Below are 24,734 nucleotides of genomic sequence, written 5' to 3' on the forward strand. Positions count from 1 at the left end.
GATTACTGTTGTACCGGCAAACAGGTCTAGGTCTACAGCATTATTAGCGAAGTGGGAGGAGGAGTCAGTTTCATCATCATTACGTTTTATGGGCATTTTGTTGGAGGAAGAGAGATGCACGCTTGAGAGATCCTCTAGTGCCTTACAGAAACTCATTGAGGAGGCCCTTAAGTTTAAAACAGATCCCGAATTTGCCAGCAGAGAAACTGCCCTCCAGGCAACAATAGAAAAATATCGATTGAGCATAAAAGATAGAAAACATAAGCGTTTCATTAGAGATTTGTTCGAATTTAGGGACAAACAAGCATACGCCTTTCTGACAAAAGAGCCACAACCTAGTGAGGTTTCATCCACTGATCCGGAATCATCAGACACTGAATCCAGAAGGGTTAGAAACAAAGGTTTTTCAAGGAAGAGATGGAGGGGAAATGCGAACAGAGGAGGGAGACAATTTACACCCAGGGAGGCCCCCTCTGGACCATCTATGTCCTCCTCTCTCTCTGCTGCGCCCTCTGCTATGACAACTCCCTCTTTTTTAGAGATGAGGAATCTGGGGCCGTACGACCTCAGACAGAGAGCACCTTTACCCAACAGAAAGGGCAATTAGGTCCTAAAGATCTTAGGATCATTAATCTTTCTAAATACACACCGACGGATTCGGAAATGTCGGTGTTAAATGCAGGCCTATCCTTTGTCCCCACTGTCAAATTTGATGCTTTCACATGGGTGAAAGACATCAATTTGTTTATAAGAAAACTTAAATGGAAGAAGTTTTTCGTCCATAATGATCGGAACAAGTGTACTCAACTAGGGATACCACTGGAAATGATGACAGACTTTAATGTACTTATGAGCCTGGAGGAAGAGAGCAGTAGACCTGAGGGAGAAGGACCCTTCTCAGGGCTGAAACTCAAAAGTAAGAGGATGCCTCCCATTAGCGAGTTCAACAGCACTGATATCTTCTGCAAATTGGTGTGTGAAGATATTAAAAAGATTAACCCTAGGTCAGGACCAACAAGACCAAATTTGATGACCGAACAGAGATTGGCTATCCAGAGTCTGGGCAATAATTCAGAAATAGTAATAAAGCCCTCCGATAAGGGGGGCAACGTTGTTATAATGAATTACAAGGAATATCTGATGATGTGTCAGGTCATTTTGTCAGATCGGTCAACATATGAAGTCTTAAGGTCTGACCCAACTTTGGGGTATCTTAAAGATTTAAAGGTGATCTTATGTGAGGCGAAAACAATGAAACTGATATCCTCAGACGAATTGGATTTTTTATTACCTAAAACACCAATGGTGGCGACCTTTTACGCCTTACCGAAAATCCATAAGGGGTTATCCCCAGTGAAGGGTCGCCCCATTGTGTCCGGGATTGAGGCACTCTCCCAGAATTGCAGCATGTACGTGGACGAAATTCTTCGTCCATTTGTTATTTCCCTGCCATCGTATCTGAGGGATACAATGGATCTGCTGAATAAAATTGAGGGTCTAGTGGTTGATTCAGACGCTCTGTTAATGTCCATTGATGTAGAATCCCTCTATAGTTGCATCCCTCATAACATCGGTATAGAAGCAGTGAAGTACTACCTTAACTCTAGAGGAACATCTATGTCCCAGCATAATGATTTCATCCTACTATTAATCAGGTTCATCCTGACACACAACTATTTCATCTTTAATGCAAAGTATTACCACCAGCTCAGGGGCACTGCAATGGGGAGCCCTTGTGCTCCCACCTATGCAAACTTGCTCCTGGGTTGGTGGGAGGATACTGTTGTGTTTCAGGATGATGATGTGTGGGGTCCCCAGATTCAGTTCTGGGGACGCTACATAGACGACATATTGGTAGTGTGGCGTGGACCAGCCGATTCCTTTGTTGCTTTCGTCAATCAGTTGAACATCAATGACTTGGGGTTGAGATTTACGTATGAGATTGGAGGCAATAAACTCCCCTTTTTGGATGTTCTAATAACAAGGGAATTAGATGGTACTTTGAGCACCTCTATATTCAGAAAACCGAACGCCACAAATAGTTTGTTGAATTGGGAAAGTCATCACCCGGTCAGTTTAAAAACTGGGATCCCAAAGGGACAATTTTTGAGATTAAGGAGGAACTGCTCCACTGTCCATGAATATGAGAAGCAATCTGTCCACCTTAAAAAGAGATTTAGGGAAAGGGGTTATCCTCCAAACGTGATTGATAAGGCGCAGAAAAATGCCCTTCACAGTGACCGTAGGGATTTGTTAACCACTTCTCCCAAAAATGGTGACGGGCAGATCACACGGCTGATCGGGATGTACGATGATCAGCATGGAAAGATCATGGCCATTTTGAGGAGACATTGGGGCATTCTAAAGAGTGACCCCGATATTTGTGGACATATAACGGCGCACCCTTCGGTAACGTTTAAGAGAGGAAAGACAATCAAGGATGAGGTAGTACATAGCCTCTATGTCCCCCCTAAAAAGAGTGGTACGTGGTTGGACAGGAGAGATGTAGGTACTTTTAAATGTGGGTCATGTATATATTGTAAACATGTGGTTCCATCAAGAGAGTTTTGCAGCGCAGTCACTGGGCGAACGTATAAGAATCGTAATTTTGCGAACTGCAAAACAGAGGGAGTCATTTACCTCTGTACATGTACATGCCCAAAAGACTATGTGGGAAAGACTAGGAGACAATTGAAAGTACGGATAGGAGAACACTTAGGGGACGTGAGAAATAAACGGGACACACCCCTAGCTCGTCATATTAATTCACATCACAATGGCGATTTGGGGTCTTTTTCCTTTAGGACTATTGAGGTGATTTCCCCATCAATACGTCTGGGAGATTGGGACAAAAAACTGCTTCAAAGGGAGACACGTTGGATCTTTTGGCTAGAGTCAACCAGTCCAGGCGGGCTAAATGAACAACTAACCTTCTCTAGCTTCATCTGACCTTAGCATTCAGTGTATATTTATTCCTTCCTAGACATATGGGAAATTAGGTATATTTGTATACAGCCATCCTGTATAGGTCCGTTTGTGGACTGCGGGGTTTGTTTCTTGATCATGGACCTAATGTCCCTGGTTGCTACAGTTTATTCATGTTGACGTATTGGTCCACATGTGCATTTCCTGATATCCCTTTGTGATTTGTAACTATAATGTACCGTTGTGGGGCGTTCTTTGTAAATTAGTGGGAAAGGGGATTTATCATGATTTTTCAGCCCACTAGTGATGAGGTATGAGTCCATCTAGGCTTATCTCTTGGTGGGTTTAACTCATTCCCTGTTCCCCTAACACTGGTAACCATGTGGTGCGGGGTTGCGGAGTGCATTACTGCGTCCCGCGGTCATGTGACTGATACCGTGCGTCACCTGGTTGGACAGCCTCCGCCCCGTACTGATGAGCCGCAGTGGAGCGCATGAATGCGTTCCACGCGAGCGGCACTTCCGCTTTAACAGACGTCACTTCCTTTGACGTCAGGAAGCGCCACATGGAGGGTCATCTTATGTCCCATAGTGATGAGCCGCGGTGGAGCGCATTATGCGTTCCACGCGAGCGGCACTTCCGTTCTAACAGACGTCACTTCCGGTGACGTCAGGAAGCGCCATTTTTAAAGAGCGCTCTTTACCCCACGTGTATAGGCGGGGATTAGGACCGAGGCAGAGCGGTTTATTGTGGCCGATACTCTGTGCCCGATTGTGGGTGCTCCTGATGAACCTTGGCGGGACTGTGTGCCAGGGGGAAACGCGTCGAGCTAGCGGTTCCCAAACTGGGCCTGTATTTTTCCAGTGACTACACTGAAGTATTAGCGTGTATCTGGCGATTTGTCCATATTCACACCAAAAAGCTAAGTATCTTTTATATGTTATTGTTACATCTACAGTGAATAGACTGGAGTGAAAGTTTTTTCCATGCTATGGCTAATTATGTCATTATATCTGAGGACCATCCATCTGTGTGCCTACTGTGGAGTCACGTGTTGAGTTATTGATTGACTCTCATTGATTTGTTTGTGGGAGCAGGCGAAGGCAAGGCTTATCAGAGTCTTTTGCGTATATTACAGTAACCCGTTTTTTAACACCACAATATGTGTCCAATTATATGCCTTTATTGAATGCACAGGACAATTGATATCCATATAGGTGGCTCCAGGGGATACATCTAAACGGGTGCACGGTGTCCACTGATTAACTTCATGTTGAGGTGGTTATTCTAATCTCAAGCATCTCATATTATATTGTATCGGTCATTTCAGCATCTCTGTAGAGTCACACCCACATGTGTGTCAGATATCAATAGATATTCCTTGTAACCCTGTAAATTTTTTGCAGTGCAGCAATATTTTAATTGAGCACTCCTACATTCCCAGACTAGTTGCACTTCTTAACTTAGTGCAGGGAAAGGAGGGCGAGCCGACGGTGAGCGGGGGCGCCTTTACGCAATCTAGGGTGCCGACCTCCGCAGGCTAGGTAGGGAGAAGTGAAGGGGCGTTGACCACTCCCAGTCTGCACTGCAGCACTTTCCCCCTTTTTTTATTGTATGTATACATGTGTGTGATTTTCATGTTGGGATATCCATTTTAAACTTTATCATTAAAGATTTGTAATTTTAAGGGTTGTTTCTCACGGTGTACAGAATTTGTTGATTCCCCGTTTCAGTTAAAACCCCCATTTTTACACACAGACATGGCTGAGAACTAGCAGGCCACCCAAAAACTTTTGGGCCTTGTAAATAGTCCCTGACCACCCTTTTCATGTCCTGCAGTCTCCGGAGAGGCTGGTTGGAGGATGGGCCTGCAGGATGTTGTAGGCCGAGGTCCCATCACCATGCAGACCGGTGACAACCCTCCGGGTCAGGGTCCCGTGGACGTGGGGCCTCTAAGAGACTGCCGGGTAAGGAACTTATTACCCGGCCTGTATGGGCAACACCCGGACCCGAACCAGATTCCTAGACTGGGGAAAAGGGGTGCTGACCTAGTTTTTAGAGGCAGCATCAGGGCTAGGTTTGCTTGGGTGGGCAAATGAAAGGACCCGGTCCCGTCCCGTTCCCAGTTAATAAAAATGTTCCGCAACGTTTAAGTAACATGCCTCCTGCAAGGGAAGAAACCAGAAGTATGCTTGATTGTAAATACTGTTATTATAATTGTACATATGTTATCTTTTATCATTTTCAGTTCATAAAAAAATAAACGGTGGTGGTCGGATAGGCCGCGGACGGTCAGTGGTTAACCAAGGGGGAGTGTGACGCCATGGACCAGCCAGGTAGTCTCAGATAGAGCCCCGCACAACACCAGTCCCCTAACAAGATGTCAGCAGCCAAACCACTAAAACCTTAGTCACCTCTCTCAGTGCTTGATGGACACACCAGGGGGAGGAGCCAGGTGGTTGCTCACGCCCACTGAGGAGTTCAGAGAGCCTGAGGCAGGAAAACAGTTCAGTTCAGTTTTGGAGTGGAGTTTGAGAGTTCAGTGGAGGAGGCCAGGCCTGTGTGACAGGCCTGTAGCAGACTGACAGGTGCCAGGGTAGGAGCCTGGGCACCTTTGGCTAGGAGGCATACGGAGGCCTCTGCCTGCAGGAACTGGGAAGACGGCTCTGTGGAACCGAGGTGGACCGGGACAGAGTAGTGGCCCGCCGGTACCCACCCGGGAACCGACTGGAAACCAGAGCATAAAGGGGGGTACTCAGACCCTGAAGCTAGCTCCAGAAGCTACTGGGGGCTAGCTAATTAACTGATTGCGGCCAGGACTATAGGTCCTTTCCCACCCAAAGTCCCGACAGAAGACAACAGCCCAACGAGGGGGATAGAAAGCCACTGCCACGTCAGAGAGATCCCACGGGCCAGCGTCTGCGGGCAAAGGGCTCTTCCGACATCTACAAGCCAGGGAGTGGACTCCTGACGTTGCAGGCTCAGGTAGTCCATCATCACAAACAGGTGTAGGAGAAAGGCAGAGACCACCAACCGGGTGGGGGACCAGACTGCAGCCAGCTGTGGGCACCGACCACCATCACCTTGGTTTACCGGAGACTTGTGTGTGTTTCTAATCTTGAGTACATCAGTGCCCTCTGGCCGCCCATCTCCCTGCACCGCGAAACACCCCCAACGGGTCCCGGGGCCACCATCCCTGCCCACAGAGGGGTTAACAACTTGCTGCATAACATCTACCCCGGGTGCCCCATAATTGCAGTGGTGGTGTCCACCTTCACCACATCCCGTGGGTGGCGTCACGAACTTAACCACAGTTCCGGCCGTACACCTACGTCCCCTAAAGCGCCAGCTCCTTTCAGATCGAAGTGACCACAGGACCCCCGGGTCCGGAGACGCTCGAGCCACCCACCAGCGAGCCCGGATCCGAGCGGCTCTGCTGCAGCCGAGTACGGGGCGGTACAAGATCATCCTCCGACGCTGCGCATTCATTATCATGTTAGCACACCCACAGGAGCATACTAACATGCTAATGGGGCCGACTAGCAAGGGAAGCAACGCCCTTGGGACTAGTCCCCTAGCTCATTAGCATAAGATAAAAAATCTTTAGAAATACTTTTTCTATAGATCTCTTTATCTATGCGAGTGTATACAGGGACAGTTAGGCAGGGATTAGAGCTATACACCCAGAACTGCTCGTGATTCTGGGTGCATGTTAAACCTGACAGGTTCCCTTTAAAAAGCAGCAATCAGCTTGCTCTGACCAGTGCTGCTGCAGGTAGATATGCTAAGATTTTATTTTTTGACTAGTATATGAGCTATGCAGTGATGGGTTTTACATATACGAGGGAAGTTCTGTTTTTGAAAATCGATGTGTTGTAGAAAATAGCAGAGATGTGGAATAAACCGTTCTAAAACACACTATATACACATCTACGCACTTTAATGTATACCCATATTGGTAATGATTGCTCTTTGGCCCTCTAGTTTTTCAGGGGTTTTTTTCCCCCAAAAACTAACAAAATGTTAAAAATGAAAGAGTTATACACTGTTACAATATGTTTTTGCTACATTTTTGTTTTTATTTTTTATGTAACTATCTTATTGCTCTAACCATAGTCCTGACCCTAGTTAGTTAGAAAAGGAGTATAAAAATGAAAATTTGTTATAGTTTTTTATTATTAGTATTATTATTTTTATTATATTAAGGGTAGCTCTCTCAGCAGGTCTATGTCTCCTCACAAAATAACAAGTAAGAAGAGATGTAGTAAACTGCTGTGTTGTTGAGCATAGCTAGCTTCTTGTTACACTGAGAGTTCAGCACTACTTGTAGCCCCATTTCACTCCAAAGTGTCACCACAAAAATGCAGCACTGCAGGATAAGGCCCTTTGATCACCACTGTAAAAAGGGGGTAAAAGATACATCTTAACTTGTACCATTGACTTATGGAAAATCTGAAAGGCTATTAATTTTTTAATTAGTTGTCCCACAAACAAAGTACATTTTAATCAATAGATCTTAGAATACTAATAAATTCCACAAATGTATGTGTTAAAAAAAAAATGCTCCTGTGCTGAAATAATCTTATAAATGTGCCCTTGCGTTATACTGTTATTTGCTGTTTTCAACCATGCAGAGCTGCTTCAATTCATTGTTGGAAAATAGCACAGCAATAGCTCGGGGAGGAAGCATATGTCACGTATGATAAATGAGTATCAAAACGAAACAGCAGTGGCTCACAGATGCTGCTTTCTCAGCAAATGCTTTTCCCTGCCTGTTTTATCACAGGAGTGAGTATCTCTACCCTGTTTCCAGCCCATGATAAATCAAGTCAGTGATGTACAGTAGGAACTCCTGTGGCTTCTGAACTTGCATAGCACTGACTTGCTTTATGATAATCTCACAGGACTGGTGACATGGCAGAAACATTAACTTCTGTGATAAAACAGACAGGCAGGGAACTGTTTTATTTCTACACTAACTTACCATAAATAACCTATGCTTCCTCCCCAGGCTTTGTGATATGTGCCGACAATGAACTGCAGCAGCCCCTTATGGTTAGACATAAATAACAGATAAAGCATATTCATATTGTAGAGCATGTAAAGCTCTATTGATTAAATATATTTTCTCCGTAGGAAAGTGTACCTATTGTTCTTTTATTATAGATCAAATAGCAACAAAAAGAGGAATAAATATCCTCCAAAAATTAAGTATTACTTACAGCAAAGATGGGCTGCAGTTGTACATCGCCCGGGCCAAAAACTTATATTCTAGCAGGATACAGCTAAACCCCCACTAAGTGGAGACATCACAGGTGCAGGGGGAGCAAATCACACACACTTCCAAAAAATGGAGGGGCGTCACCTAATAGGCTGTGGGCTTGTGACTGTGCATCTGCATGTGTGAACAGCGCTCTATGCAAGCCATCAGTGTGCAGTTTTATCATCCAGCATTCGCCCCTTCCATCTTTTGGAAGTGTGTGTGTGATTTTCTCCTCCTGCACCTGGGATGCCTCCACTTAGTGGGGGTTTAGCTGTATCCTGCTAGAGTATTAGTTTTTGGCCCGGGCGATGTACAACTGCAGCCCATCTTTGCTGTAAGTAGTATTTATTATAGATCAGTAGTGTACATTCACGAAATTATGTAATATATCGTCCTTTTAACCATCTTTTAATTTTGTTTGTCCGTTTTATGTCACATTTTAGATGCTTTTCAAAAGATACTGCAGCAGGAGGGAGTCCTGGCACTGTGGAATGGGACATTGCCTTCTCTACTTTTGGTTTTCAACCCGGCCATCCAGTTCATGTTTTATGAAGGATTAAAACGGCAGCTCCTAAAACAACAGCCAGAAGTAAGATCATTATTTAATCCTATAGTGGTTTATGGTTTATATATGCAAATAGGTGGTAGCAGCTGAGATATACTATGTTTGTGAATTTTAATTTCTAAGTTTATAATCTCATACTGATATAAGATATACTATAATGAATAACTAACTGGAATATTTTTATAGACATACATGCAGCATATTAAATCTAATGTCTAATACACTGTTCAGCCAACTCATTAAAACTGCTAAAATGCTTAATATTGTGCTAGGTCGTGCCTCTAAAACTCTGACCAACCAAGAGTTAGAGTCCGCAAAACCTCTAAAATTGCCTCATGGTAACCGACACTAAAGGGTGCTTTACACGCTGGGACATCGCTAACGATATATCGTCGGGGTCACGGTGTTTGTGACGCACATCCGGCGTCGTTAGCGACAACACAGCATGTGACAACTAGGAGCGACGATCAACGATCGCAAAAATGGCAATAATCATTGACACGCCGCTCCAAATCATAATGTCGTTGATGTTTCATTCCGCAGGTTGTTCGTCGTTCCTGCGGCACCACACATCGCTGTGTGTGACACCGTAGGAACGACGAACATCATCCTACCTGCGTCCACCGGAAAGAAGGAAGGAAGGAGGTGGGCGGCATGTTCCTGCCTCTCATTTCCTCCCCTCCTCTTCTATTGGGCGGCCGTTTTGTGACGTCGCTGTGATGCCGAATGCACCTCCCCCTTGAAGGAGGGATTGTTCGGCGGTCACAGCGATGTCGCTGAACAGGTATGTGCGTGTGACGCTGCCGTAGCGATATTGTTCACTATGGCAGCGATCACCACATGTCGCACGAACGACGGGGGCGGGTGCTATCGCTCGCGACATCGCTAGCGATGTCGCAGCATGTAAAGCACCCTTAAGGCTGTGTTCACGTAACATTTTACCGTACGTCTCATGCCTCTGTCGGGGGTTACGTCTCAACCCTACAAAACAGAATTTGTGTATATGCGCAGACGTTGCCATTGATGTTGCCTCAGACGTACATTCAATTGAAATCAGCGGGCCCTAAGAACTGGGCTGAGGAGCTGGTTCCTGCCGATTCGGTGAACCAGCTGCAATTTTAATAATCTTGCTCTCCGAACTGGAAAGAACTGACTGAACTCCACTCCTGGCTCAATGAAACACAAGTCTGGAGAAGCTGGCAGTCATGATAGCATGTTTAAGGCACGTAGGCTGCTTCCAGTAGCACGAGCAATATGCAGCTTGGCATTGTCATATTGAAAAATCGTCGCATTAAGGTTCCACAATTGATCCATTTTGTACTGCATTGAATGCAATGACAAAAATGCATTCCAAAAACCGCATCAAATACACATCAAAAATGCATCGAAAAAGGCAGCAAAATGCTCATTTTTGCCGTTGCGTTTTTCCATCCAGTATTCAATGTTTGCCTACAGTCCAGCACTTATTGTCCTGCTGCATTCTTTTGCTTGTACGAGTATGGTGTTTTTATCCTGCGGTTTCCTAATCTGGCTCTCTTTTCTCAGCTTACCTCTTTTCAAGTCTTTGTTATAGGAGCTATTGCCAAAGCCATTGCAACAATTGTCACCTATCCTTTACAAACTGTGCAATCAGTACTGCGGGTAAGTGCTAATATAACTGTTGCAATTTTCTATGTGAACATGTAAAACAATGATTACATACTGCTACAGAACTTTACTCTTGAGCAGAATCGGTGGAGCATTGTCAATGAAACTATAAACTTTCCTCTTCACAATGTAAATCAATCTTTCTTACATAATAATCTGAAGTGAAGATCAACTGATACAATACTACTCCATTGCATATTGGTGCAATTGTGGTCTTCAAGTTATAGAAAACCTTGCCTTCTTGATCAGAGCACAAAAAGGAAAAGTCCACCCCCTTTTGCAAAATAGGTACAAATTCATCAGTACTTTTTTTCCCAGGGAAACTCTGTGGAGACAACCCCTGTGATATAGTGTGTCATTTGTCAGGGTCCATCCGGAAACCTGAAGACGATACCAGGTACCCAAAAAATTGTGCCTCCTGTACGGCAAATACACAGTTTTCAAGTTTAGCATACAGTTTATTAGTTTGTAAAAAGCTGTAATACCTGCCTGACGTGTACCTGATGTGACTAAAAATATCTTCGTTATAAACCACTACAGACCTGCCCACCAAATGGCAAAAAATGTAATTGAAGAAATGTTGCAAAATAGTGGTGGGAGACAGTGGCGTAACTAGAGTTTGATGGGCCCCGGTGCAAAGTTCAGAGCTGGGCCCCCCTTCCTCCACGTACACTGACACTTGGGATACGGGATAATGACGGGGTACGGGATTATAAGCACCAGGTTTTCCCGTGGTATGAAATCCCTCTATCAGCACCCAGCTTTCCCTATGTTCTGATATCCATCTTGTCCTCGGCACCCAGCTTTCCCATGCTCTGCTATACATCTTTCCCTCAGCACCCAGATTTCTCATATCAGAGCATGGGAAAGCTGGGTGCTGAGAGATGTACAGCAGAGCATGGAAAAGCTGGGTGCTGAGGAAAGAGCCTTTTTCCCTCAGCACAAAACGTTCCCATCCCATGCTTGTATCTTTGTCCCCCCTCGTATATAGTTCTGCAAATACTATAATGGCGCCCACATAGCCTTCCATATAGCATAAAGGGTCGGGTATAACCCTTCATATATTAGAATGCACTTCCATAGTCCTCCATGTATTATAATGCATTTCCCATAGTCCTCCATATATTATAATGCATTTCCCATAGTTTTCCATATATTATAATTCAGCCCATAGTTCTCCATATATTATACTGCACCCCATAGTCCTCCATGTTTTATAATGCACCCCCATAGTCCATGTATAAGGTAACCCCCATAGTCCTATCTGTATTATAACGCAACCTTATAAAACTTCATATTGCATTTTGCAGCCCCATACTCCTCCAAATATAATGCACCCCTATATTCCATGTATAAGGTGTCCTTCCAGCCCCCTAGACCTCCATGTATAATGCAGCCCTTGTCCATGTGTAAGGTGTCCTTCATGTTTATTATGCAGTCCCCCCTGACCTTCATGTATAATAATGTAGCCAGCCTCCCCAGGCCTCCATGTATAATAATGCAGCCAGCCTCCCCAGGCCTCCATGTATAATAATGCAGCCAGCCTCCCCCGGCCTCCATGTATAATAATGCAGCCAGCTTCCCCAGGCCTCCATGTATAATAATGCAGTTAGCCTCTCCAGGCCTCCATCTATTATAATGCTGCCAGCCTCCCCAGGCCTCTATGTATAATAATGCAGCCAGCCTCTCCAGGCCTCCATCTATAATAATGCTGCCAGCCTCCGCAGGCCTCCATGTATAATAATGCAGCCAGCCTCCTCAGGCCTCCATGTATAATAATGCAGCCAGCCTCCCCAGGACTCCATGTATAATAATGCAGCCAGCCTCTCCAGGCCTCCATCTATAATAATGCTGCCAGCCTCCCCACGCCTCTATGTATAATAACGCAGCCAGCCTCTCCAGGCCTCCATGTATAAGAATGCAGACAGCCTCCCCAGGCCTTCATGTATAATAATGCAGACAGCCTCCCCAGGCCTCCATGTACAGTATAATGCAGCCTCCCCAGGCCTCCATGTACAGTATAATGCAGCCTCCCAGGCCTCCATGTACAGTATAATGCAGCCTCCCCAGGCCTCCATGTACAGTATAATGCAGCCTCCCCAGGCCTCCATGTACAGTATAATGCAGCCTCCCCACCCCAGGCCTCCATGTACAGTATAATGCAGCCTCCCCACCCCAGGCCTCCATGTACAGTATAATGCAGCCTCCCCACCCCAGGCCTCTATGTACAGTACCATGCAGCCTCCCCACCCCAGGCCTCCATGTACAGTATCATGCAGCCTCCCCACCCCAGGCCTCTGACCACCGTGTACTCACTTATATATATAAAAGAAAACAACAAGTACTCACCGTTCTCCTCCTTCCACTGCTGCTCTGTCCTGAAGTCTCCTCATTCCACTGCTGTTGTACTCACGGCTCTCCTCGTTCCACTGCTGCTCGTCCTCCCCTCTCCTCGTTCTCCCGGTGCTCCGGTCGGCGTCCTCCCTCCCTGCGCTCTGTGCACTCAGCACAGCAGTCGCACAGGAGTGACGTCACCGCGCAGGCACAGGGGGAGAATGATGATGCAGAGCGGCGCTGGCCGCTCTATGCTTCATTATTACTGTGCGCGGTGACGGGGGCCCCGGTGCCACGGCTGACATCGGGCAGGGGGGCCCGGTGTCGTGGACAGCAGCGGGTCATATAGTGGGCGCGTGCACTGTCACAGATCTCACTGACAGGAGCTGGCTGCTGATCTGCCGGGTGGCCGCGGGCCCCAAACCTCCCGGGCCCGGTCGCGATGGCGACCGCTGCGACCGCGGTAGTTACACCCCTGGTGGGAGCATTGGTCAGATCAAATGACATGACTAGATTTTCATAATGCCCTTCAGTAGTATTAAAAGCCGTTTTCCACTCATCCCCCTTTCCCGATTCAGATCAAATTATAAGCCCCCTCCTAAGGTCCAACTTGGAAACCATTTAACACCAACAATCTGATTAAACGAATCAGGAATGAGTAGAAGTGGGTAAAGGTCCTGGATGGTAATCTGATTTAACTCCCAAAAGTCTAAACAAGGACGTAAGCCTCCAGTTTTCTTCTTAACCCCTTCATGACATAAGATGTAACTGTATGTCCTAAATCATGAAGGGGTAATCGCCGCTGGCTGCTGCTGTGAGCTGGCGACAATCCCTGCTGGTTTGAACAACAGACTTGTGCCTCGCAGGCGCAGGTGGATTTGCGTTCCACCCGTGCCTATTAACCCCTTACATCGCGCTGTCAAAATGTGACAGTGCAATGTAAATGGCCACGCCGTTCCCCGCCTCCATCAGAGGCCCCGTGATGCAATCACAGAGAGCTGACAGTTGCCATGGTAGCGATGGGTCATGTGACTCCTGTCGCGATCATGACGTATTTCCTGTTAGAGCCATCAGAGTAGCAGCAACTGTAACAGTAGTGCAGCATTTGAAATGCTGATCAGAGCTGTGCTGATCTGATCAACAGAAATGAATGAACAATCAGACTGCTGATCCTTCTAGTCCCCTAAGGGGAAAAAAAAAAAAAAAAAGCCCTAAAAATTCAAATCACCCCCTATTCGCCCAATTGAAAATTAAAGGGTTAAAAAAAAAATAAAAAATATACCCATATTTGGTATTGCCATGGTCAGAAATGCTCGATATATCAAAATATAAAATCAATTAATCTGATCAATAAACGACGTAGCAGCCAAATAAATTCCAAACGCCAAAATTATGGTTTTTTTAGTCGTCGCAAATTTTGCACAAAATGCAATAACAGGCGATCAAAACCTAGCATCTGCGCAAAAATAACACCATTAAAAATGTCAGATCGAGACTCAAAACATAAGCTGTCACTGAGCCATAGATCCCGAAAAATGAGAAAGCTACGGGCCACGGAAAATGGCACAAAAAGTGCACCACTATTTTGGACAAGCTTCTGAATTTTTCTCTAGTCACCCTCCACAACAGCACACAGGAGGTTAACTCTCCACCCTAATAGGGACCGGAAACACAAAGAGGTTACATAACCCCTCCCCACCTCCCATCTCCAGTGTTGTTTCCTGTCCCTATGGGACATGAAGAGGTTACTGCGGTGCTCTTGTGGCCAGTGATGAGAGCGCTGCATTCAGGATTACATACCGGGCAGCTGAGGTCGGGGCCAGTTCGCTTCCTCCTCCATTGCTGCTCCCGTCTCCTCAGGACTCGGGACCTGTCTGCCCCTCCTGCGCTTCTGGGAGGTAAAGCGGGGCAGGCTAACTTGCCATGCACCTCCGGTAGCTCCAGGACACATCCTCCTCTCACACGCGCGGTGGCGATGGTGCGCAGAAGTGACGTCGGCCGGCACCTTTTGCTGACGTCACTTCCAGGGCCATACATTCCATGGTGGTCTGCACGCGCGGCCGCTGCCCGTAGTGTTACCGGAACTCGTTCCTTTGCAAGCCTGCTCCCCCTCTGACCGATTGAGGAAGAGGAGTCCCCCACAAAGTGGCCAGCTGGATATAACCCGGACCGCATTAAGGACTCAGGTTTGAGCACTATCCAGAACTAAGAAAGAATGGAAGAAGATCGCTCTGCATCTGTGGAGCACAGCTCAGCCCCCGGTTCTGTGAGTAACAGTGACTAGGTGGTAATGTCGGGGGGGGGGGGGGGGGATCTTCCATTTCGGCATGCCTGTATATTCATGACCTCTTTTCTCCCCCTTAGGGAGACAAGACTCCTGCCCCTAAGAAGGAGAAATAGAAGACATCCTGCAAAAAATGCATGATATGTAATAAAAATCTTCCTTCTGGGCATTCCTGTACCGATCAGGTCGTGAGAGAGGAACCACCCTCCCTCATGAGTGAGCTAAAAAGCCTAGTGCGTCAGGAGATTCAGTCCTCCCTGGTGTCCCTCTCCCATCCACCCCCCCCAACAGCAGCAGCTCCTGTATCCAAGAAGAGGAAAATCAGCCCTGTGGAGGACTCAGTCAGACTCTTTTGAGTGTCCCTCCTCACCACCGGGAGAATTGTTAGAAGAGGATGATGGCTTATCTTCAGATGGAGTCGAAGCCAGATATTTGTTCTCCATGGAGGATATGGATGAACTTCTAGGTGCAGTAAGGTAGACTGTGGGGCTGGAGGAAATAAAATCTACTAGATCGGTACATGGGCGTACCCAGGATCAAAACTAGGGGGGGGGCAAGCCATGGTCGTTCAGGTTGTAAAATATTAGAACAGAAAAGGTGAATGAAACAAAAAATTTAAGAGAATAAGGCTGTGTGCACACAGTGCATTTTTCGCTGCATTTTTCGGGTGTGTTTTTGGTCTCAAAACTGCATGACTTTGCTTCCCCAGCAAAGTCCGAGTTTTCATTTTTGCTGTCCGCACACAACTTTTTTTTTAAGTTGCGTTTTTGAGGTTAGAAAAAAAATGGACATGTCAATTCTTTCCTACCTTTTTCTGCCTTTTCCCCCCATGCAATGCATTAGAAAAACGCAGCCAAAAACGCACCAAAAGGCGGTAAAAACGCATGCATTTTTGCCGCTTTTTGCTGCGGGTGCGTTTTTAGCGGCCAAAAACGCAGCATCAAAAAAACGCAGCGTGTGCACATAGCCTTAAATGTAATCATAGCTCGATTAATGACTCCGCGCCCCTCCACACACACACACACACTACAATGCACCCCCATTACACACACAATACAATGCACGCTCCATTACCCCTCCCCTCCACAGAATACAATACATCCCCCCCATCAACCACTACACACACACACAAATACAATGCACCCCCCCCATTACCCACTACACACACACACACACACACACACACACACACACTACACCCCCCATTACTCCACACACACACACACACACACACACACAATGCACCCCCCATTACTCCCTACACACACACACACACAATGCACCCCCCATTACTCCACACACACACACACACACACACACAATGCACCCCCCATTACTCCACACACACTCACACATACACAATGCACCCCCCATTACTACACACACACACAATGCACCCCCCCATTACTCCACACACACACAATGCACCCCCCATTACTCCCTACACACACACAATGCACCCCCATCGCCCCCTACATACACACACACACACAAAAAACAATGCACCCCCCATTACCCCCTCCCCACACACACACACAATACAGTGCACCCTCCATTACCCCTCCCCCCACACACTCAATACATTGTACCCCCCATTACTCCACACACACACATACACAATGCACCCCCAATTACTACACACACACACACACAATGCACCCCCCCCATTACTCCACCCACACACACACACATACACAATGCACCCCCAATTACTACACACACACAATGCACCCCCCCATTACTCCACACACACACACACACACACTCACACACAATGCACCCCCCATTACTACACACACACACAATGCACCCCCCATCACCCCCTACACACACGCAAATACAATGTACCCCCCCATCGTCCCCTACACACACACACACACACACACACACACAAAACAATGCACCCCCCCATTACCCCCTACACACACACACACACTACAATGCACCCCCCATTACCACTCTTTACACACACAGACAATACAGTGCACCCTCCATTACCTCTCCCCCCACATACACAATACAATGCACCCTCCATTACCCCCTCCCCAGACATAATACATTGCACCCCCCCATAACCCCCTGCATACACAAATTACACTACCCCATCACTACACACTCCTGCCTCCCCCCTCCCTCGGAATACAGTGCTCCTCCTCTGCCTGTCACAAAGCTGTGTCTCCTTCACAAATGTTCCCCGTTATGTGTCCTCAGCCCCTCCCCACACATCTCCATTAATTAAACCTTTCATCTTCGGCTCCTCCATGGAGCGCTTACCGCTTCCTGATTCTGATGTCTCCTGTGTCCCCGGCGCCCGCAGCACTGTGATGACGTCAGTAATGTGCTAATCTCATCACGTTGCTGCACGTCGGGGGCGTGGCCCCGTCACGGCGCACTGTTCAAATGTATTTACGTCTGAAAGACGCAAATACATTTGAATAGAAAGAAGGAAGCTGCGGTCACCGGCACCGGCTCTGCTGCGCTCCTCTGAGATGGTTTTCAAAGAGTGAGAGAACCTGAGAAACGCCTCACCATTTCCCGTGAATTGAGGAATAGATTCCCGCTGGAAGAAGACTCCACCTGCTGCTGAGATATGCCTAAGGTGGATATTCAAGTCGCCAGAGTGGCAAGGAAGACAACTCTACCCTTTGAGAATTCGTCTCAACTCAAAGATCCCATGGACCGTAAGATGGACAGCCTCCTTAGGAAATCCTGTGAAACATCTGCGGTTCTCCATAAGACTGGGGTAGTCTCCATCTGTGTGGCCCGCTCCCTATTCAGATGGCTGGGACAGCTGGAGGAACATCTCAACGAGACACCCCCAAGGAAGATATCCTAGCTTCTCTCCTCTCCACTCCTCCTAAAGGCAACAGGGTTTCTGGCTGATGCTTCGGCAGAGTCTGTCCGTGTAGCTGCAAGAAGTGGGGTCCTTTCTAATGCAGTAAGAAGGGCTCTTTGGCTTAAACTTTGGAGTGGTGATGCAGACTCCAAGGTTAAGCTGTGCTCTCTCCCATTTCGAGGGGAGCATGTTTTCAGTCCAGCCGTAGAAGGGATTCTGTAGAAGGCTACGTACAAGATGAAACTGTTGCCAGAAGAGAGACAACATAGAAAAAAATTTCGTATTCCCCAAAATCCATCCACCCAGTACAGAGGGACGAGTAAGACAGGCCGTTGGAGTTACCCGAAAGGGGGCAGGGGAAGGAACATCTTTCAGTCCCAAAGGTCTGAAGATCGGAGACAGCAACAGGACAAACAATGACGCCACTAGGAGGTCGGCTGTCAGCATTTTTCAGTCAGTGTCAGGAGATATCATCAAATCAATGGGTCTTAAGCACCATCAAAGAGGGTCTCAAAGTCAGGTTGACCACTTATCCTCCTCACTTTACAAGCGTCACTTCCCCTCCCTCCCTGGGGTGTCACGACACTCTCATGGGCTGCATTCAAAACCTCCAAAAATAGGGATAGTATCATTAGTACCAGATTCGGAGGCGGGTCACGGCCTTTACTCCCGTCTCTTCCTGATCAAAAAACCCAACGGCACCCCTTGGTTAATCATAAACCTCAAGCCTTTAAATAGTCACCTCATCTACAGGCGTTTCAAAATGGAGTCGGTCAGGTCCACCACGCCCCTTGTCGGTCCGGGATTTTTTATGTCACTATAGATCTAAAGGATGCGTACTATCATATCCCGCTCTTTCACGCTCACAAAAAATTTTTTTCGTTTCACAGGGTGCGTCTTCGGCATTATCAGTTCAACTCCCTCCTGCTCAGTCTCTCATCTGCACCAAGTTAATGGGGGAGTTGGTAGCATTCCTGCGACGTCAGAACATTTGTATAATCCCCTAGCTCGACGACTTTCTAGTAGTGGCCCCCTCTGCCCAATTGCTCAACCAACATGTGCAAATCACGCTAAGAGTCCTGCACAACCTAGGATGGGTGGTGAACCCCCAAAAGTCAGACCTCCTTCCCTCCACAAGAAAGAGCTTCCTCGGGGTCATGTTAGACTCTGTGAAACAACAATCCTTCCTTCCCAGAGACAAGCAGTTGGGGATAAAGGACAAGACTTCATTTCTGCATGGTCAATGGGTTGTAACCCTGAGATTCGCAATGTCCGTGCTGAGCTCGATGACATCTTGCATCCTGGCGGTCTGGGCTCAGGCCCACTCACGCCCCTTTCAAGCTCATATACTGGCATCTTGGGACGGTTCCCAGAGCTCCCTAAACAAGAAAATATCCCTGCCAGGTCCTGTAAAAGCCTCCTTGTTGTGGTGGATGATTCCCACCCATCTCCAAAGAGGGAGTATATTGGCGTCGAGAGCCTTTAGTGACAATCACCGCAGATGCAAGCCAGAAAGGCTGGGGGGGCGATTGTCTCTCAGATTCCCTTCCAAGGCCTCTGGTCCCCGGACATCAGCACCCTATCCTCCAATTATCGAGAATTGGAAGCCATCCTTCAGGTACTCAGAGCAGCGAAACCCATGCTCCAAGGGGCACATGTCATGGTGTACTCAGACAATGTGACATTCGTAGCTCACCTTCGTTATCAGGGAAGCTCACACCACAAAAATCTACAGAGGATTTCCATAGGAATATTTTTTTGGGGCAGAAAGACATCTGTCGCTATCCACCTGAGGGGCTCCGAAAATACTTGAGCGGATTACCTCAGCAGGCAGGTCATTCATCCTAGGGAATGGTCCCTGAAGCCAGAGGTGTTTCATACCTTAGTCCAAAGGTGGGGACAACCGGAGGTGGATCTCTTTGCGACTTGGCAGAATGCAAGGGTAAATCAGTTTTTTTCTTTAAGTCCCAAGGATCCGGCGAAAGCAGTGGATGCCTTCTCCTGTCCTTGGAGGGTTCAACTGGTGTACGCCTTTCCACCAATCCCGTTACTGGCAAGGACTCTACAGAAAGTCAGATCAGACGGAGTTCCTACCATCCTGGTCGCTCCACTGTGGCCAAGACAAAGCTGGTTCAGGGCCCTGGTCACCATGGCTCAGAACGGACCCTTCCTATTGCTTCAGCTCCCTGATCTTCTCGATCAGGGTTCTCTCTTCCACCCAGACCTCAAGAGACTGAATCTGGCCGCGTGACTTCTGAATCCGTCATTCTCAGAGCTAGGGGCCTGTCTGAGAGGTCATTGACACGCTACAGAAAAGCCGTAAGCCTGTCACTAATCTAATCTACTTTAAAATCTGGAAGACCTTTACCACCTGGTGCAGTCCTCAGATTCCTGACCCATTCCATCCAAATGTGGCTCTCATCCTGGACTTTTTACAGTCGGGACTTGAAAAAGGTCTCAGCCCCAGCACTCTCAAGGTCCAAGTAACTGCTTTAAGTGTGTATTTTGACCAGAACCTAGCAAACCATTGCTAGGTGAAGCAATTCCTCTCTTCAGCGGTTAGATCTTGTCCTAAACGGCTCGCGATAGTTCCCCCTGGGATCTTAACACAGTTCTTCAGGGTTGACTCAGGCTCTCTTTGAACCTCTAGCCTCCTCGACCCTGAGGTGTCTGGCCTGGAAAACCGCATTTTTGATTGCAATCACTACGGCCAGGCGAGTAGGTGAAATCCAGGCTCTTACCATCTGAGACCCCTACATGAAGATTCTGGATGATCGAATAGTCTTCCGTCTGAATCCTTCCTTTCTCCCGAAAGTAGTGTCCGAATTTCATAGGAATAAAGAAATTATTCTACCATCCTTTTGTCAGGACCCAGCTAACCAAAAAGAGATGAACTTTCATTCCCTCGATGTATGTAGGGCAGTTATGCTATACCTAGAGAAATCTGAGTCCTCCAGAGAGGATTCCAGTCTTTTTGTGCAGATTGTAGGTCAGAATGCTGGGAAGAAGGCAGCCAAGAGCACAATATCCAACTGGATAAAGAACGCTATTAAGGATGCATATGCTACCCCAAGGCCTCCTTCCTCCGGATAACTTGACCGCACATTCCACTCGATCAATATCAGTCTCCTGGGCGGAGAGGGCAGAAGCTTCAATTGATCAGATTTGCAGAGCAGTGACCTGGTCCTCTGTCCATACTTTTGTCAAACATTAACGTTTGGACTGGCTTTCCATCAGGGATTTAGCCTTTGGACGTAAAGTCTTACAGACTGTTGTCCCTCCCTAACCTGTTCGTTGGTACTCCTACTGTTTGCTGTCGTGGAGGGTGATTAGAGAAAATGGAATTTATCTTACTATTAATTCGGTTTATAGGAAACCCTCCACGACAGCACAATTATTCCCTCCCTATCAAATTACTTATTTGGGATGTTAATGGCTTATTTCTGAAAATAAAAGATTTAAACCATTCATGATTTTGTTTGTGGTACTTGAAAAAACACTGGAGATGGGAGGTAGGGAGGGGTTATTTAACCTCTTTGTGTTTCCTGTCCCAAACCCCTTAGATAAAAGTAAACCTATACATGTTTGGTATCTATAAACTCGTACCATACTGAGGCATCACACCCACACAGCAGTTTTACCATATAGTGAATACAGTGAACAAAATACCCCCAAACTATTGTGCAGTCGCGCTTTTTTTGCAATTTTTACGCAGTTGGATTTTTTTTTTACATTTTCCAGTACACTATATGGTAAAACTCATGGTTTCATTTAAAAGTACAACTCATCCCACAAAAAAGCAAGCCTTTATATGGTAAGATTGACAGAAAAATAAAAACGTTACGGCTCTCGGAAGAAAGGGAGCAAATAACAAAAAGGGAAAAGTGGCCAGGGGTGACGGTGTTAACAAAGAAGAACCCTGCAGCCACGGTAGAAGAGGAGAGTCTAATATGTCCCTTAGCAAGGATTTTGGAGATAGAATCTTTCATGGCCTGCTTCTCAGCCTGAAAGACTGTATAATCTGGTTTTGGGTAGTTTTTCTCCAAGGAGTAAGTTAATGGGGCAATCTTAAGTATGATGGGGGAGGGGGGCAAGTCTTGACTCCCTTCTGCAAATACATCCTCAAAACCGGACAGACAAAAGATTAAAGTGTTGGTGAATTTCTTAAGGAATCCAAAGTTTCCAAAATTAGCCAACTGTTGTGGTAGTTATTCTTTTCTAGCACCTTCGGGACTAAGATGTCATAGTGTACACAATCTGGTCGAGAAAACCTAGCACTCTAAATGACTAATTCCACATGCACAAATAGTAGTTTCCAACCATGGGATATCGGTGTACTAGTAAATTGTACAACGAATTATGAGGTTAATTTCTTCCTTCATCCCATGGTGGTTCTCTCGATGTCTGACAGCTCAACAATTACATCTGTTTGCACTTACAAAACAAGTGACGACCTGTCAATCACACTCCCGCTTACGGGTAATGGGGTGGAAGTTCAGTGTGAAAAAGCATGTGTGACTGCTGTCCCCACAGTCACAGAGAATGAAGAGCATGCAGATGCACGTGATGGGGCAGGCGGTGGTTGCACAGCCCCGCTAGGCCGCATTGTAGCACAGTGAAATTCTCATTGCGACTTATGCTTCATTTTAAGTCTTGTATTTGGTGTGATCCCCAGTATGCATCAAAACTACGCAACATGAAAAGCACTGTATGCAGTTGGGTTCATAAATGATTGTTTCACTTTCTGAAAACAAACAATAAGAACCATGCATTAAATTGAAATAATAGAACAATCTATTCAGTTGCCTACTGCCTGGTAAGCCCTCCGCGTAGCAGCAGTAATTGTGTGTTTGTGTGTGTGTGTGTGTGTGTGTGTGTGTGTGTGTGTGTGTGTGTGTGTGTGTGTGTGTGTGCGCGCGCGCGCGAAGACAACTTACTAGTGGCGCATCACAAGAGCTTCCCAGTTATCTACCTAAACATAGACAAAACACATCACCCACCCTGAATACCCTTGTTAGCTGAAGCCTCACAGATATGTGAATGGAAACCACACAGCTCTGCAACACAGTCATGCAAATCTTGTAAAGCAACATTCAATGCAAACATGTGTCGCTGTCCCTCTATGATTTAAACTATACGTGACAATTTGACAGTGCAGAGGCAGCAAGTCTTATTGTCTATATAGTCGTCCTACCCAGAACAGATATGTGTTTTCATAATAAAACAAAGTGTTGCGTGCACGCATTACTGTCTGGGCACAGCCTACCGTACCCGGGTAATGTGATGTCCAGTTGCAATAAATACAGACTTTACGCTCCTATCATGGTTAACAGTATAGACAGCACCGGAAGAATGTTGGTCTGTGGCACAGGATGCTGCTCACTGGCGTCACGGTACTCCTCACCAAACTCCACAATGACTCCCCTCACAATTGAACGAAGTGTTTCCGCAGTTGCTCCTTCCTGTGTGCCGGTTTACCCCAGCCGCAGCCTAACTCCAGTGTTTCGCCAACTGAGCATGCTCTGCCTGACTGTGTTATTCCTGAGGCAAAGTCTTAATTTTGGGCTACAGCGCATGCTCGTTTGGACTGTGCCTGAGTCATTCTGCGACCTGCGGCTCAACACACTTACACAGGGCCCTGGTGCTTGACTCACTCTAGGGAGGCCACTAAAACTAACTGCACCCAACATCAGCCCCAGGTGTCCCCTTACACTGCAGTGGCGGTCCCCACTGACCGCAATACTGAGAGTGGCATCACGAAAATACATATAAAGAAGCAACCTAAGTGTGACCAGACTCTTCCTCCACGTGGAGTCCCTGAAGGTAATGCACCAACACAACACCTGTGGGGCTTCACACTGACTGAGAAAAGCCTCTTTGCACAGGTACTTGCACTCCGTGCCGGGTCTAAGTCCTGTGCTGTGCCTAGACAGCATGCTGAAGCGGATAGTCTTTTTTTTCAGAAACTATTTCATGCTACTGAGCATGCTCAGACACTTACTGAATCAGAGGCTAGGTCGGGTAATGAACTCTTTGGCCCTGCCCCTGATTTGGGGAGCCCATATAGACCACAGGGAATCAGGTGTCCTGACAATTTGGCCAGGCTACTCCCAACAGGCTTGCAGAGGGCCGCCCCTGTGACTTGTCACCTCATTGTTGTTGGTCAGACGATGACTGTTGAGGTGTTTTGGTTGTGGCAGCCATGAGGTCATCATTCAAGTGGCGGTTCAAAAGAGGACGCTAGTTATGCCACTCATGACGTGTCACTCTGCTTTTGTCTCCAGGAGGTGCATTGTGGTCCACCCTGGTTTGGGACAGACCCAGGTTATAAAAGGGGCTGGAGCCAAGAAGAAGGTGCCCAGTCTTCTATTATGCTCCGAAAGAGCACACCTCCATGTGTTGAACCCATTGCGGCTTTAGGCCAGAGGTAGGCAGGGATAGGTCATCGATGCAGGCCACCACCACAGTTGGTAACACAGAAGTTTAAGAACAGCTCCTGTCCTACCAGTCCTGCTAGTGCAGCCCAGTGGCATAAACAGGCCTGCTGCTGCTGATGCGCCTGCTGTCCACAGGTATGTCCCCTACGCACACGGACTGCGTAACCAATAGCCCCTGTGTTGTTAACAGGGAGTTCCGGGGCTGGGTGGTCGTGTGGACCCTGTCACGCTAACAGGGCTCCAAGTCTCCAGATCCGAGTTGCGTCTAACTCGGTTCAGGCTACTATTTGTTTGAGAGTCAACCTGCTCTGTATCCTCCACCTAACCTTCCAGTTGCAAACCTCTCCTTTTCCATCTATGAGCACGGTGGACACTGAATGGCGATTGGGATATCTACCTTTCTCTTTCTTTTCTTCTTAATATTTTTGATATAGCGGTAACAT

At 47.0% G+C, this 24,734-nt stretch overlaps 1 protein-coding gene across 2 annotated transcripts in view; it reads left to right on the forward strand.

The window, feature by feature from the left end:
- SLC25A17 (solute carrier family 25 member 17) overlaps window positions 1–24,734 on the forward strand; it is a 131,911-nt gene that overhangs the window by 92,236 nt on the left and 14,941 nt on the right. The window contains exons 6-7 of one of the 2 annotated variants that reach the window (XM_075321917.1): window positions 8,632–8,777; window positions 10,299–10,394. In XM_075321917.1, coding sequence (XP_075178032.1) covers window positions 8,632–8,777; window positions 10,299–10,394 — 242 coding nt within the window. The remainder of the gene's footprint in view (window positions 1–8,631; window positions 8,778–10,298; window positions 10,395–24,734) is intronic. The other variant, XM_075321918.1, reaches the window with a different exon arrangement.

The sequence above is a fragment of the Anomaloglossus baeobatrachus genome, chromosome 8 (assembly GCF_048569485.1).
Source record: "Anomaloglossus baeobatrachus isolate aAnoBae1 chromosome 8, aAnoBae1.hap1, whole genome shotgun sequence".
Classification (NCBI taxonomy): domain Eukaryota; kingdom Metazoa; phylum Chordata; class Amphibia; order Anura; family Aromobatidae; genus Anomaloglossus; species Anomaloglossus baeobatrachus.